General features: G+C 34.6%; 1 protein-coding gene across 1 annotated transcript in view; it reads left to right on the top strand.

The window, feature by feature from the left end:
- CRPPA (CDP-L-ribitol pyrophosphorylase A) overlaps positions 1-11,143 on the top strand; it is a 291,595-nt gene extending 280,452 nt beyond the window's left edge. Inside the window, exon 10 of the mRNA XM_041728219.1 lies at positions 10,188-11,143. Coding sequence (XP_041584153.1) covers positions 10,188-10,292 — 105 coding nt within the window. The 3' untranslated portion in view covers positions 10,293-11,143. The remainder of the gene's footprint in view (positions 1-10,187) is intronic.
- The last annotated feature ends 5,064 nt before the right edge of the window (positions 11,144-16,207 follow it).

Genomic DNA, 16,207 nt, shown 5'->3' with positions numbered 1-16,207 from the left:
TTAGACATCTTTCCAGTTCCCAAATACAGATACAAATTTTTTCTTTTTATTTTTAGGAGGTTATTCCATATGGATGCATCCTTTATCTAATACTTTGATATTTCAAAGATATCTTAATAGTCATATATAAGGCCAGATCTTTATAGAATTAATTAGCAAACTGACCCAGTTAATAAATATTTTTTGAGTATCTGCTATGAATATAGTACTTTATTTGAGGTTATAATTTGGGAGAGTTTCCTTTTACTATCTGAAGTTAGCTAAAAGAATAAGACCTGTACATACATAAACCCAATAAAAATATCAGTAAAAGATTGTGAGAGAAATTATGATGATGTAAATTATTGCTGTTCAGTAAAACAGATAATAGTCATTGCAGCCAGGTTTTTCAAAATTGATGTGAAGTAGAAAGACAATTATTAGGAAACCATTTTACTAAAGAATAACTGATTATACTAGTATGGCCATAGAAGTGGATTCTGTAAAGAAGAACTTTGGTTAGAAGAGCTAATTAGGTTGATTATGGACAGTCTTAAATGCTTGAATGAAGAATGTGCCGAATGAAATGTGGATTTGATAGAATGAAAATGGTGTCCTAGTGAGATGAGAGCAGTAACCATAGGCAAAGAAAAGTAGCCAGTTAAGACATCCTAGAGGAATCCATCTACAGGATGCTATGAAAGTAGACTTGGAGCTTTTGGAATATGACCAGCAAGCGATGTCACAGTAGAAAGCTAGCAGAACTTGGTGACTGCTGGGAGAGATGTGTAGGATCAAAACATTTTGCTAATTAAAAGGGACATTGTATATAAGACCATTTTTTCAACTTTATTAAGTTGCAGAATTGATAGTATAAATGGTGTTATAAGAAAATAAAGTATGACAGTGTGACAAATCCCAGATCTAGAAATAATTGACACAATAATGAACTGCCTGTTTCTCAGGGTAGACATCTGCTTTTTGGCTGCCCATGTTTTACCCCATTGTGCTTTGGCATGGAACACTGCATAGTCTGGATCTTTCCTATCTTTATTTTCTGTTTGCTCTCTGAGCAAAGTAACAGTGCTGTGCCCCAGAGTTTTGACCAATTATTATTATTTTATTTTTCAAAGATTTTATTTGAGGGAGAGAGTGCACGTGTGTGAGCATGAGCAGTGGGGGAGGGGCAGAGGGAGTGGGAGAAGTAGGTTCCCTGCTCAGGTCCTGGGCTCAATCCTGGACCCAGAGATCAAGACCTGAGCTGAAACCAGGAGTTGGACACTTAGACAACTAAGCTATCCAAATGCCCCTGACCAATTGTTTTTTCTTAGTTAGCTCTTTCTACAGATACTTATTGAGCACCTGTAGTATGTGCAAGACATGGAGAATAAAGAAGACCAAAACTACGATGTGAGGATTATGTTAATAAGTAAATCCAGGTATATTTTTATTAGTATTGTATTAATGAGGTTTTCAGGAGACAGTTTTTTTTTTTTAATTCAGATGAGCAAGAGACAAATGCTTTTCATTTGGAGAGGACGGTTTTGTTTTTCTCAAGCTCTGTCAAATAAGTGACTGCTTTTTCCTGGAGTTTTGTAAATTTACACACACCAAACATTTATTTTCATCTCCACTAGGGGGCAGTGTTTTACTATTAGATTTTTTTTTTCTTCTATGTGAGAAAAATGTATACAATTTTTTTTCATTTACTATCTTATAAACGTAACAAAAGTGGTAAAAGATTTCTAAGTCTGTGGTTTAGCATTTTATATATTATATGTGCTATATTTTTGTATATTGTACTTGCTTTCTATAAATACAGAGATATGTAGCTATAAATGCATGTATGGATAATGAATATAAATCGTGCACTTTTATTTGTTTGGAAGTGTTTGATATTTTCTGGCATTTTAAAGATTTTTGCATGAGTTCACCAAAACAAGGATAGATAGCAGAAGGATATTAATATCAAAATATGAGCATCCTGAATTTCAGGACAGTTTTGTAACTCATGGTAATTGAATTAGGCTTTAGGTATGGAATTTGCTAAGACAATGTAATGTTTACCTTTCAAAAAGGACTGTGTAATCTCCTCAGACATCTGAAGCCTAGATATGTATATACGTATATTTTAACTTTATAGTTTTCCTTTTAACAGAGTACATTGTGTTCTTTAGGAATGATGTGTATGGAGGATGAATGTCTCTAAAAGATTTCCTTTCAGGTTGTCTATAAAGATTTGGACAACAATGATGTCACAGCTTTTCCTGCTATTATTTGAGAGCATATTCCACAAAAATCCACATAAATTTGATTCTAAAACATACTGTAAATTTGCATATGCCTCTTAAATTCAAGTACTGAGACCTGTGTAGTGCAGTGATAGAAATTAACATTTTAAAATAACATTTTAAAATAAACCTTTTAAAAAGTTCTTCAAGTTTATGTACATTGGGAATAGTTTTGCCATAAGTTATCCTTGAGAAAATGAAAGGAAACATTTAGTGAGTATGGAATTTTAAAGACCTAGGCTTTATAGAAAATTGACCACTTGTCAATTTTGTGAGGTGAATCTTCTCTGAAACTGCAGTTGTGAGGTGGATCTTCTCTGAAACTGCAGACTTGTTGCCCAAATAGTATTAGATGGTGTGGGGCGTAGGAAGAGTTGCTATAAATTATGGAGGTGTTCCCATCATTCCCAATCTTCTGTGAAAATAATGACATCTCCTACTTGCCCTGATTTCCCAAATTTTGCCAATGGTTTAGAAGTCCCATGAGAATTTCTGCATCAAAACTCTACTACTCTGTTGAAGATGATAGATATATATATATAACCATCATAGGGAAACCTACCTATCAACCAGGAAACAAACCACATACAAAAAGACTAAAATCCAGGATTCTGTTGTCAAAACCTAATTGCTCTGGAGTAAATTTAGAATTACCTTATGTGTTTAAAAGATAATAGTAATTAGAACTTTTATGCATCTTTCATCTAAACATAAGTATATTTCATCTTAATCTTGAAATGACAAGGGATGAAGAAATAGTTAAATTTGGTGTTTCTAGATAAAACCCATGTGGAGTCTAATGATAAATAATTCAGTTTGGTGATATAGAAAATTTAAAATAGCTTTTATATATTTATGTTTCATCTAATTTTCTTCCTAATATTTTAAAAAAATCTGTTAAACTTTTCAGGATATCAATGAGCAATTGTTAATGTACTGAATAAAATTAAATACAAATTTTTTGTTTCCTTCAGCTTGACTTTTATGATATTTTTCTTAACCTCTTAAGTCAGCAGAAAGCTAAGGCCTTGTGAATTATTAATATAATTCTTCAGACCTTTTATTGAAGACTAAAGTATTCAAACAAAAACTGTTTTCTTTGTGCAGATTTTGAAGACTTTTATGAAGATAAAAGTTTCCTGGAAATTTGGGCACTGTTCTGTATTATTGATTTTATGCAATAACAAATCAAATTTAGTTCCCAGAATTTAAATAGTCTTGAAACTAAATTTTAAAACAACTTATTTTCTTACTAGAAGACTAAGTTGTGTTCATAATAGAATTTTTAAAATAAAACACACAAATAAGGATAGCCATAAATCCATCATCCAAAAATAACCCTTGTTAACTTTTTGATAGTTTTCCTCCTGGTATTTTAAGAAATCAGACCATTGTATCCTTCATTTCCTTTCTGACAGGCTTCTACTTTTTAAAATAGGTTTGTAACCAAGAAAAAGAGTGACTGCCATTTTTTTTGAGCTAGAAGTTACATTTTTATTGTTTTATGATAGTATAGAGTTAGCAATTTTTAATATTTTTCTCAAAAATTTGACACCACTGTGAACAGGATAATATAAAACAAATAATTATGATGGCAGTCATTTCGATTTAAGAGAAAATGTAGACTTTAACTTATCTTACATCTCTAAATATCCTCCTGTTTTTCTTTAAATTCTAGGAATTTATTCTTTTGATTTTCATGTGTGAGTACGTAAAAATTGGTGTGCCGTGTTTATAGTTTATGCTCATTATGGCTGGTGAGTAGAAATGCAAGCAAACCTGAAGCCTGGAATTTGCAAGAGTTACAGATAGTAAATGAACTGATGATAAACTTAATTTTAGTAATATTTTTACTTTTTTGTGGGAATTTAGGTACTTTTCTTGCAATCTCTTTGTGAGGTCAAGCCTATAACAATGATATGCCACAATGAAAATCAGCCATGATTTCTTATTCCCTCAATATTTCTTATCCATTCTGGACTTTTCAGTTTTTGCCTCCTTTTTTGCTCATCCTTTGGTTCCATCTCCTTCAGGAATCCTTGTGACGTTAAGTGGTCTTACCACACTCTGAATTCCCTCGTCCTTTATGCCCAGCTGTAGCAATATTATCTTCAGCCTTGCCCTTTGCATATTTATGTACGTGACCTTGCATTGTTCTTCAGAAATGGAGTTGACTTTTTTAATGCTTGTTAGTTTCACATAACAAACATTACCAGGTGACATGGCTGCTGACATAACCCACGTGTGATTTTCTGAATGTCCCATATAGGTATTTTGATGGTGGTGGAGGGGTGTATCGGTAAATAGGGAAGCAGTAGGGAAATGGAATAGTAATATAGTCATACATACTATGATTATAGTAATAATTCACCATTTCCCTCTCTGTGCTTCAGTTTGGATATATACGAATATATTTTAACCTGTCCTCAGGATCACTAGTACTGTTTTTTGCTCTGCCCATCTCATATTAAACCAGTCCAATTAAGTATTAATTTCAAGTATTATATTTTACAGTTGTAAAATACTCTTTATTATAGATTCCCATTCTATGCTGAAAATGTCCATTTTTAAATCCGTGTTTCCATATCTTCCTCTTTAACATATTAATCATAGGTATTTTGAAGTCTTTGCATATTAATTCCAACATATAGATTATGTCTGAAAATGATCCAGTATAGATGATTTTCTCTCCCTTATGTTTTTTTTTTCCTGCTTTTTTGCTCTCTACTTCTTTACTCATCTAGTAAGATTTTGTTATATGCCACACTTGAATTATAAGACCTTTTAAAAGCTCTAGCTTGTTTTAGCTTTCTCCAAAGAATATTAAAATTTGTTCTGGCAAGCGTTTGTATTATTGGGAGATCAACCTGACCTTTTGGAGACCGTTTAAACTTCTTAGGGCAGATCCAATTCCATTTTGTCTTTATTAGTAGGCTGTAGGCATGGCCTTTTAGAGCTCTTATCCAAAAGCCATGGGTATTCAACCAAGGTCTCTTCCTTCTAGCTGGACTCAGATCTAACCTTGTCTGCAGTACAGTGTGGTCTGAATCTTTTCTCATCTCCCCATCCTCCCCTCAGTTATTCTCTGCTAGGCGCTGGTGAATCTTCCTGCACAAGCACAGTTCAGAAGTTGACCGAAAAAGTGAAGGAGTTTTTAGCAAAATTTTAGGCCATCTCTGCAACTCACCACTGTCAGGGACTTAACCTGCACGTATCCGAGGCACCTTAACAACTCTGAATTGTAATCTGTGTCTTTTCTACCCAGAGAGACTGTCATTCTCTTCTTGGGCTCTATTTCTCTTCTTGAGAGTTTGGAAGAATTCTCTCAAGATGGCTGGGGTAAATGTTACCTCACGGGCTTTTCTTTCAAGCACCGTAGACATGCATAGGTTACTGTCCAAGACTTGCAACAGTATTTTTACATAGAGTAAATAATCAGACTTAATGGTTATGTGTGATGAGAGGGTAATATTAGCTACTATGTCATGGGTGAAATTGGTGCACACCATAAAGATAATTCTAACAGCTATCATGAATGGATATTTACCGGGTATCTGTGGTTTGTGTGTCTCATCTGATTTAGTCCCCACCAAAAAGTGGTGATGTAGCTACTATTGTTATTATAGTTTTAGAAGAAAAAATTGAGAACTTTGAAACTTAAAATATTTGCTCAAGATCACTTGAAAATTGTCACAAATTCATGTCACAAATACACGAAGCTTTGTGGCTTCGTGTCCAACCCTCTTGCCTTTCGCCTGTGTGCCTGGAGCCAGTCCCTCCACGCTTGCATTTTCTCCTGTAGTGCTCACAGGTCCCAGAACCAATGGCATTCCCTTTGCCCTGAGTCTGCAGTGGGTCCCTTTTGTGCTTCCTTCCCCTCAAGTAGCCCGTCTCCCCATGGGCCACACCTGGGAGTGAGGGGGTTACCCCTTCCCAGTGTTTTTTATTCCTGTGGGGCTCACCCCAAAGTATTAAAAGTAGCTTTGTAAAAAAAAAAAAAATACGAGTCAAAGCCTGTATTTGAATACCAGTAGTCTCATTCTAGATTCTGTGCCCTTACCAATAGCATAATTTATTAAAAGAATAGTGTATTTTATTTAAGGAATATATAAATGAGCTGGCACACACAAATTAATATTGTAATCAGGTTTTGTAATTCTGGCACATGAATATTTTTAAAATCAAGAGAAATATTTTGAAATTGAACACATACTTTTTTGAAAAATAATACACTTTGTATTATTCAGGATAGCACAGTTGTCATATGCCCTGTACCCAGTCTCCCTTATTTTTAACAACTGAAGGCCATAGTTTATTCAGATTTCCTTAATTTTACCCAACGTATTTTTTTTTTTAATTTCAGGATATTCTATTACATTTAGTTTGTCTGGTCTCCTTAGGTTCCTAACTGGCTATGACAGTTTCTCAGACTTGTTTTCAATGAACTTCACAATTTTGAGGAGGATTGGTCAGATATATTGTAGGATGACCTTCTGTTGGAATGTGTGTAATATTTCCCTGATGGTTAGACTGGGGTTATGGATGTTGGGGAGGAAGACCACAGCAATTAATGCCATTTCATGACATTATATCAAGAATGAGTACTATCAACATGATTTTTCGGTATGCATGTTGACCTTACTTAAAATAACATTAAACATTTATTTTATAATATTTGGAATATACAAAGAAAAAAATACACACGTATGTGAATGATATTAAAATGACCCCTTTGTAAGGCCCCTTTTGTTCCCCTCCCCCCTCAGTTAAAAACACTGATTTGAATATCTACTGGCAGCAAGAAATGTTTTTTTAAAGACCTATTTTAATTTACATTTTTAAAAAATTGCATTAGCAATACTTTTATAGAGATAAGAATTTTGAGATGAGTTTAAAATCCATACATTGTTTGAATATCTGCTTTTTGTATATAGTTGAATTTTCTGAATGTAGGTAGGTTTCACCATCTTGTTTAATCACTTTTTGAATTTCCATACTTTTTAAGAATGAGATGATTGAGCTCGGGTAGAGAGGGAAAACAGTGGAATTCTTCTCACTGAATTAAAATCATTCCAAATGATGCCTGAAAAAATTGCACAAATAAATTAACCTTTAAAATGAATATTCTTAAATTCATTAGTTAAAGGTGTATTAGTTATGAAGCTATCAAGATGGGAATAGAAGATTTATTCTAAGATTTAGAAATGTGATTTTTCTAGCTCTAGGATCTTAAACAGATTTTTTCCCTTCTTCATTTGTTCTCTGCTGTTTTCATTATGACAAATATAAACTGGTTTCAAAGAGGCTATACAAATAATCTTTTTCTGTTTATTTTTAAAGGGGAAACATTAATTTTCCTCACCTTTTGTATGTCTCAATTTAATAAATGAGACTTGGGCGTAAATGTGTATTATAAACCCTGCAATATTGCAATTAATTAATCATTATGAGTTTCAAATACATATTTATAGTTAATTTGTATTTTGTTTAGTTTTAGAATATTTGTGTATTTATGAATGATATGGCATGAATGATATCTACTCCCATATAAGGGAATCACAGTTTAAGCCTAAACATAATTGGCTTTAGAATGGTTTATATGTGATTTAGGTCCTGTGATATTCAGGAAACCAGTACATCATTTGAAATCCAATCCTGAAATGGCATTAAAACTCATTTGCAAGATGCAAAGCAGCCACCATTCAGCCTCTAGTGGGTTTCTCCCAGTTCCATCCCTTAGAACACAATCAGGGAAATTGATAGAAAAGTGTAGCTTAAGCAGAGGTCGTCTCTCACCACTGTCCTCATAGAGGAAAAACCTAGGGCCTCTGGGCTGGTGAAGGTGTGCTAGTGGAAAGGTTTTGATAATATTCTTTGTACCATTGCCAGGCTTCCTGCCAAATATGCAAATAGAAGCAAACAAAGTAACCAAAAAGTGGTCAATGTTAACAGATGAGTTAGACTGAAAGGATGATGATAACCTCTATCATAGCCTCCTTTGCTTTGAATTCATTTTAATTTATGGAGTGCTACCATGTGTTAGGCATTGAACTACGTGTTCCATATTCAAAGACAAAATGAAAAATTCTTTATGTCCAGAAACTCATCATCTGTTAGAATAGATGGTCAACTAAAAAGGCTATTAGAATTCAGTGTGCTGGAGGCATTCACAGCTGTGGAAACAGAGATTCGCCTCACCCACATAGGTGGGGGAATAGGAGTCTGGGTAGGTTGCAACCATCGATATACTGAGTGGAACCACAAAGAGTAACTAGGATCAGCTGAGCTAGGAAAGGAGTGAGATAGCTTTCCTGGCAAAGGGATTAGCTGGGGCAAAGGAATGAAAGTTTAGAAAAATAGCTTGTTTGGGCAATCTTATACAGCTCTGTGTGGCTTGGAGAATTGAGTGATTCTAAGGGAATGGCAGGAAGAAGATGGAAGGATAAAAAGGTAAAGTGTTCTCTGACTTGATCCTAAAGTTCAAAGGTAGCCTTGAAAGGGTTTTAGGCAGAGTAGTGATATGCTTAGATCTATATGTTAAATAAGTATTTTGATTGCTGTGTGCGAAACAGGGTCAAAGAGGACAAGATTTTATTTTTATTTTTTTATAGATTTTATGTATTTATTCATGAGAGACACTGAGAAAGGCAGAGATACAAGCAGAGGGAGAAGCAGGCTCCCTGCAAGGAGCCCAGTGTGGGACTCGATCTTGGAGAGGACAAGATTTTAGAGAGACTGTTTATGAGATTGTTCCAGAAATTTAGGATGGAGATGTTTCACGGGCAGTGGCAGTTTGAATGGAGTATATGGATTCAAGGAACGTTAAGAAGGCAGAAGCAGTAGGTACTGGTGATAGACTGAACATTAGTAAAGGCATTAAAGATGATGCCAGGGTATAGAAGTTGGTTACCAGGTCCCTCTTTTTGAATCTAGCACAATTCATAAACACACAGACCTTAAAGATAAAAGCTGTTTCGACCTTCCCTTCACCTTCATATTACCATCCCCTCACCCCCTCAAGAAGTCTAAGTAGTCTATGTTCATAGGCAATATGATTTCAAAGGCAAAAACCACATTTTAGCAACTTGTGAGAAACTCCTTTCACTAATTTGCCTGATCCTTACTTCACAAACAACAAGCCATTTTTATTTTTCCTCCCAGACCAGTACTCACAGTTTATAACAAAGTCTGTTGTTGGAGAACACTCAGAAACAAAATGAAGGAAAGGCGTGCATCATCGATGAAATATTCACACTTGAGTGAAGAGCCAAAGTTGGTCAGATATTGGGTTAAGGGAAAATCTTTTGTTTCATACTGCTAGCATTTGAAATTCTGTCAATATTTTCTTGGTATCTTTAACAGATACATTTTTGTGTATAATGAAAAGTGCTTGCAAAAGAATTTCTCCTTTATTTGGGGGACCAAGTACATATCAGTGGCTGTGTCCAGAGAGCAGCAGACCTTGAAAAATGGCTCCTTGAACTCATAAAAATAGGATAATGGTGGCTGATAGGGGCTGAGTGATGAGGGAAATAGGGAGATGTTGATTTAAGAGTACAAACTGCCAGTTGTAAGGTAAATAAATTCTGGGGTTTTAATGTATAGCATGGTGATTATAGTTAACAATACTGTATACTTGAAAGTTGCTAGAGAGTAGATCTTAAATGTTCTCACTACCCCGTCAATGGTAACTGTATAAGGTGATGGATTAACTAACCCTTTTGTAGTAATAATTTCATAACATACATATATCATCACATTACACACCTTACACTTACCCAATGTCACTTGTCCATTATATCTCAAGCTGATGGAAAAAAGCTAAAAGTGAAGAAATATTAAAAGATAAAAGTATTAAATTTCATGTGTGACATTTAAAAAAATAATTATTGTTTTATCCTTATTTTTTTTTTTCAGGAGGAGCAGAACCTACAGGCAAGTTTAAGGCAAGGCGCCACAATTATTGCCACCTTAATCAAAGAAAGAAATTCTGGACTTGTTGGTCAGCTCTTGGTAGCATGAAGAACACAGAGAAAATTATGTATGGGGTTTTTAGAAGCATTTATTTAGGTATCCCCATTGTGCTTCCCTCCCTATTGTATGTGGTGGAATGTTTGGGTTGTCTTTTATGTCACATAATTTGTCGGATATGATTTTTGGGTTATAGGATCAGTGTTTTTAATCTGTGAAAAAAATACTTTGGTGCAAATATAAATTATCTCAATCAGAAAATAGGTAAATGAAAAGTAATAACATTCAGGTAATCTTCTGCAAAGGGAAGAAAAATCAAATAGAAATCATGATGGGTGAGCTAATCTTCCTGTGAATAAGAATTTAGAATACTTCGGCTATGACATTATATCTGTGTTAATTAGTAAATCACACCATCATGAAACTAGTAAAAAAAAAAAGATTTAGAATTATTTTTAATTCTAAACTGTCCTTTTATCAAGTGCTATTTTGATTTGTATTCTAATTTTCCACACCTTAAAAAATAAGTAAATAAAAGAGATAACTGGAAACTCTGCTTCAAATATTTTCACTCTTGGCTTCACATTACTCTATATCTGCAAAGGAGTTGTAATTCCCTCCTGCTTTTGTTTCAATTTTTTTTTTCTTGGTTTATGAAAAGTAATTTTGACTTATTTTAAAATGTCTCTGATTTTTTGGAATACATTTAAAAGAAGACCAGATATTTCATAAAACAAATTATTTTGGTCAATCCCAAGCTAGTCTTTTCCGAAAGGTAGGGAGTACTAAAATATTTTTGATACAGATACTGCTGGTTTTTTTTTTTTTTAATTTATTATTCTTTTAAATTTAAGTAGGCTCCACACCTAGCATGGAGCCCAGTACAGGGCTCAAACTCACCACCTTGGTATCAAGACCTGAGCTGAGATCAAGAGTTAGATGCTTGGGGCACCTGGGTGGCTCAGTGGTTGGGCATGTGCCTTTGACTCAGGGCATGGTCCCTGAGTCCTGGGATCAAGCCCCGCATCAAGCTCCTCACAGGGAGCCTGCTTCTCCCTCTGCCTATGTCTCTGCCTCTCTCTGTGTCTCTCATGAATAAATAAATAAAATATTTTTAAAAAGAGCAAGTTTGAGGTACCTGGTTGGCTCAGTTCATTAAGCATCTCTTTTTATGTTATCTATATTAGTAAGATATTTTATATTTTACATTTAAGTAATAGTGAGTACAATGGGTAACGGACATGGAGTAATTACTTCAGTTCATTCTCCTAAAGGGGTTGTTTCAGTGTAACTTGGGTCTAAATCCCTGGGCTTGCGATTTCTCTCTCTCTAGGGATGATAAAAAATATAAGCAATTTAATTCAAAACCGTGAGGGTGAGAGTATGTGGGCAATGTGTAGATTTTTAGTTAGAACATCTGTCATTGTTAAGGTAATGTCCTTTACTGTGAATATGGAACTTGAGGTTCAGGGATCTTAACTATTTTGTTTAGAGCTGTATGGTTGCTTCGTAAGAAAAGGTAGAGATCAAATTCAGGACCGTTGATAATAAATTTCAAGCTCATCTCTTTGTTTATGATGCTGGCAAAGGACATCCAGCTGAGAGGCAGTGGGAAGTAAGCCAGACTCCCAATGAGCACTGGAGGAGTGGACAAAAAAGGACAGGTCATCCCAATGACCAGAGGAAAGTCCTGAAGCTTTTGGCTTCCCAGCCATCTTTCCAACATATAGAAATTATACCTAGGGGTGAAGGGAATGGAGAGAATTATTGGCCAAGAGAGAAAGAAAAATTGGTTGTTTTTAGTGTTTAAGAGATCCAGAGGCAACTTTATGGTTAAATTTTCACCAGTGCTTCTGTAAACTTAATTATTTTCATGGGAACAGTCTATTTTCACTTTATTTTCTAAAATGTCTTTTAAAAAAATAGTAATTTATGCTTCAGAGTTGCTCAAATTGTTTTCTACCCCTGGAAAGTTTTGTGGAATGACTGTTTTCTTTCTAAATGTTTGCTTGTTAATTAAATGCAATTTAGTTAGACTTTTATGGAATTTAACAGTGTGATCAATGGTTTGGTGAATGACTTGTTGGTAAGAGGTAGTTTGTTTTTCATAAAACTGCTCAATTTGAGAGATAACTTGTTGCAAGTATGTGAATTTATGGGTAAGAATTGGAGCCCTATATTCCACCCAGAGCCACTTCTTATTGTGGACACTTCAAATGTTTGCATTTGTTTAATAGGTAAACTCTTCTTTCTCATGCTGGTTATCACTATCACATTTTACTTAATATACGTAAATACAATGATCATTTCATAAACGTTAAGTTTCAGTAGAACATTTTCTTATATTAAATCCGCAAATTTTATTTCCTTTTAACGTTGAAACTAATTAGGCCAAGGAAGAATAAACAATATTTTAATGAAAAAGGTTGAAGCCATTTTGAAGGAAGATTGAGCTTATTTTCAAAGTTTAATTAAAAAATAAACAGGAAAAATGAAAAAGTATATATTATTTTAGGATTTTTTAGTATATTTTGAAATGAGTGAATTAGAATTCGCTGAGTGGTGTTTTGGGCATTGTACTATTTATATATGTTCTTGTACATTTTACTTTCAAAGTTGTGAGAGATGTATGCATTTTTTTTAATGACACGTAACACTATTAAAGATTCTCAATATATTATCTTTATAAGACAAAATATAATTGATAATGAATTAATCAGTATTTTAAAATCCAGTGGCAATTATCATTGCTATTTAGTGTATATATACATATTTTTATACTGACTCGATCACAATTGAATAACTAAATATGTCATGTACTCTGAAAGAATAAAATATGTTTTATATTACAGATAGAATTTGAGATTCAGATTTATTATTCTGTAAGATGTATTAAAAAAATCTGCAAAATCAGAGGTCTCATTTAGATTTTTTTTTCTTCTTTCCCTCATATTTAGTAGATGTCCTGAAATTACAGTAACTGCTAAGGATATAAAAGCTCTATTCAGTCACAGTGGAAGAGAATATTATGATCACTTAACAGTGTCTGCATGGTTTTAGGAGGTTGAATTCTGGTTCAGAAATATTCTTTCTCTCAACTTAGCTCCTATAGGAGGAATGTGTGTGAGCTTGTTGACTTTGGGATTCATCATGTAACCTACTCTGACCAGTAGGGTGAGATAAAAATGGCTGTGCATGATTGGAAGCTAGTCTAGAAAGACCGTGTATGTCTCTGCTTGCTCCTTTGCACTTTTGCCCCCACCATGAGATGAACATTTTCCACCTGGCCTGGACCAAGAGGAAAACAAAAGCCCAGATCAGTTGCTCACCAGCTAGTCAATAAATAGATGAAGAAGCCCAGCTAAGATCAGCTGTGTTCAGCAGGGCTACCTAGGCCAGTTCAGTTGGCCTCCCCCAGACAGGTGAGCTAAAAAATGCTCATTGTTTTTTGCTAATATTAAGTTTTGAAACTTTATTGCACACCAAGTGGTACTCAAGGAAAACAGATTGGTGGCAGTGCATGAAATATTTGTACTTGCAAGCCTAGGATGATGGATTTGGAGACATACATTTTGCTAAAGTAGAATGCTTATGAGGAGAAATATTGGTCAGAGTAATGATCCCAACATACTAGAAGGTTCTGAGGGTTATCGCCTTTCCTCTTAAATAACTATTGAGAAAAACAGACCTGAATGTTTTAGAAACATTTACTAAAGAGGTTAACTTAATTAGTCTAAAAGGATTTTGAGTTAAAATACAGACATTTAAGATAATAATAAAAATAGCAAACATTTATTGAATAATTACTGTTGTTTTAGAAACTGTTCTTCATGCTCTACATGTACCTAACATATTTTTCTTCATAATAACTGTGTACTAGGTACTATACCAATTTCTATTTAAAAATATGAAGAAAGCAAGGCACATACATTTTAAATACACATATTTAGACTCACCCAAGCAGCAAATGGGAGAAATGAGATTCAAATAGGTTTTTCTCACTTTAGAACTTATATTCCTAAACACAGTGCAATGCAATATTACAAAACATACTATTCTAAGGTCCCCTAAAGAATGATCTTTAAAGATAGGATTCTCAAATACCTTTTTTCTTAAATAGCAAGTGGGGGGAAAAGGCTAAATTCCATTGTCTTTCAGTGCTTCTGTACTCTTCTTTTCCTTTGTCCATCACCCCCCCACACACCCACACACACCAAACGTATTTTGGGACTTCCCTAGATCTATAAAATCTACAAGACTGATAGTGACATATGGTTACTCTCAGTGCCATCTCTGTGGGATCTAAAGTTGTAGGGATTTCCTCATGCAGCGAATGATCCTACAAACAAAAGTGTAAGATGAAAAAGTAGAAGTAAGTACTTTCTTGATGAACCAGAGTTGCATAGAGCCTCTTGTGCCTTGGCAACACAAGACAACATGAAAAGAGAAGTAGAAATCCATTCATCATGTTCATAGGAGGAAGGAAAATCTAGAAACATGCCTAGGCATGACAAAGTATGAAGTCTTACCTTGCCATGAGACAGTCCTAAGAACGTTTATCACAATATTTGCTTGATGGGAAGATTTGGGGGTAAATGGTGCCCAGTATAATGAACTAGACCTGAACAGAGCCAGATTGTTTTCTCTTACCATCTGAAATATTGGAATCTTTGATTTTTAAAAATGTCTTCACAGCTGAAATGCATTATGTAAATTTATGCTCTACTTAGTTGAGGATGCTACTAAATAATCTGAGCAGTTGTTAAAACATCTGGGTCTCTTTAGCAGCATGGGATAAAGCCTAACTTGTCAAATGCATTTCTTTCTTCCAGTTTAACCTTAATTAATCCTTGCAGAGTCTCTGTGAGGTAGGTCTGTATCAACCTTGTGATATGACAGTTGCAAAAAGGCATGTGCAGAGTTTAAGGACACTTGATCGCCCTGCAGATGGAAAGGCAAAGTGAGTTTGAGAATGAAACATTTCTGACTCTTGGACAGTTTTTTTCTGACTCTTTGGACAGTTTTTCAGGGAATTCTATTACAACTAGGTAGGTTTGTTCTTAAATGTTTTTTGTTTTTGTTTTGTTTTTTTTTAAATAATAAATTTATTTTTTATTGATGTTCAATTTGCCAACATACAGAATAACACCCAGTGCTCATCCCATCAAGTGCCCCCCTCAGTGCCCGTCACCCATTCACCCCCACCCCCCATCCTCCTCCCCTTCCACCACCCCTAGTTCGTTTCCTAGAGTTAGGAGTCTTCATGTTCTGTCTCCCTTTCTGATATTTCCTACCCATTTTTGTTTTTTTTTTTTTTAATCTGATTTAAATCTACATCCAGAATTTTACCTGGATGTATTCCCTTTTTTTTTCCTTTTTGCAAAATTGCCATTGAGCCAGAGGCAAAAACTTTACCAAGGCAGTCCTAGCGATCTTTTTGACCTGAGTGGAGACAGGATTTGAGATTCCACAAGGAAGTCAATTTTGTAAGAATTTTCATTAGTATGTAGACTGTAAAATTGGGTTATTTGGATAAGGTCTGGTAAGGCATCTTGAAGATGAACTGAGTGAGGTTTCTGGAGGCTTGCCATTCTAGATCTATCCACTTTGTTCTTTGTTCTGCCTGAGTATAAAATGGGCTATTGACATTGGTTGGTTTGTTGGTGTGTAAGGTTTTCCTCCCCCCCCCTTTCTTATTCTTTACATCTGAGCCCTTCATTTGGTTGAAGGCAGGCTCTTCTTCAGTCTAAGTGGATAACAAAACATCCCTTTGAGGAGAAGGAAATAGATGATAAAATCTGCATGTTACTAATTTTTTTAATAGTTTGAAAGAATTTCTCTTCCATCCTGTGTGTGTTTTTAAGACCCTGTTAAGTTCATAGTTCCTTTTTCTTTTCTTGTTTGAATAGAAAATCATTCTCTTTAATCCCTCCTGAGTTTTAAAAATGTATTATTGAACTGCCCAG

This window comes from Vulpes lagopus, chromosome 13 (assembly GCF_018345385.1).
Source record: "Vulpes lagopus strain Blue_001 chromosome 13, ASM1834538v1, whole genome shotgun sequence".
Taxonomy (NCBI): domain Eukaryota; kingdom Metazoa; phylum Chordata; class Mammalia; order Carnivora; family Canidae; genus Vulpes; species Vulpes lagopus.
This window is presented reverse-complemented; position numbering and strand designations above follow the sequence as displayed.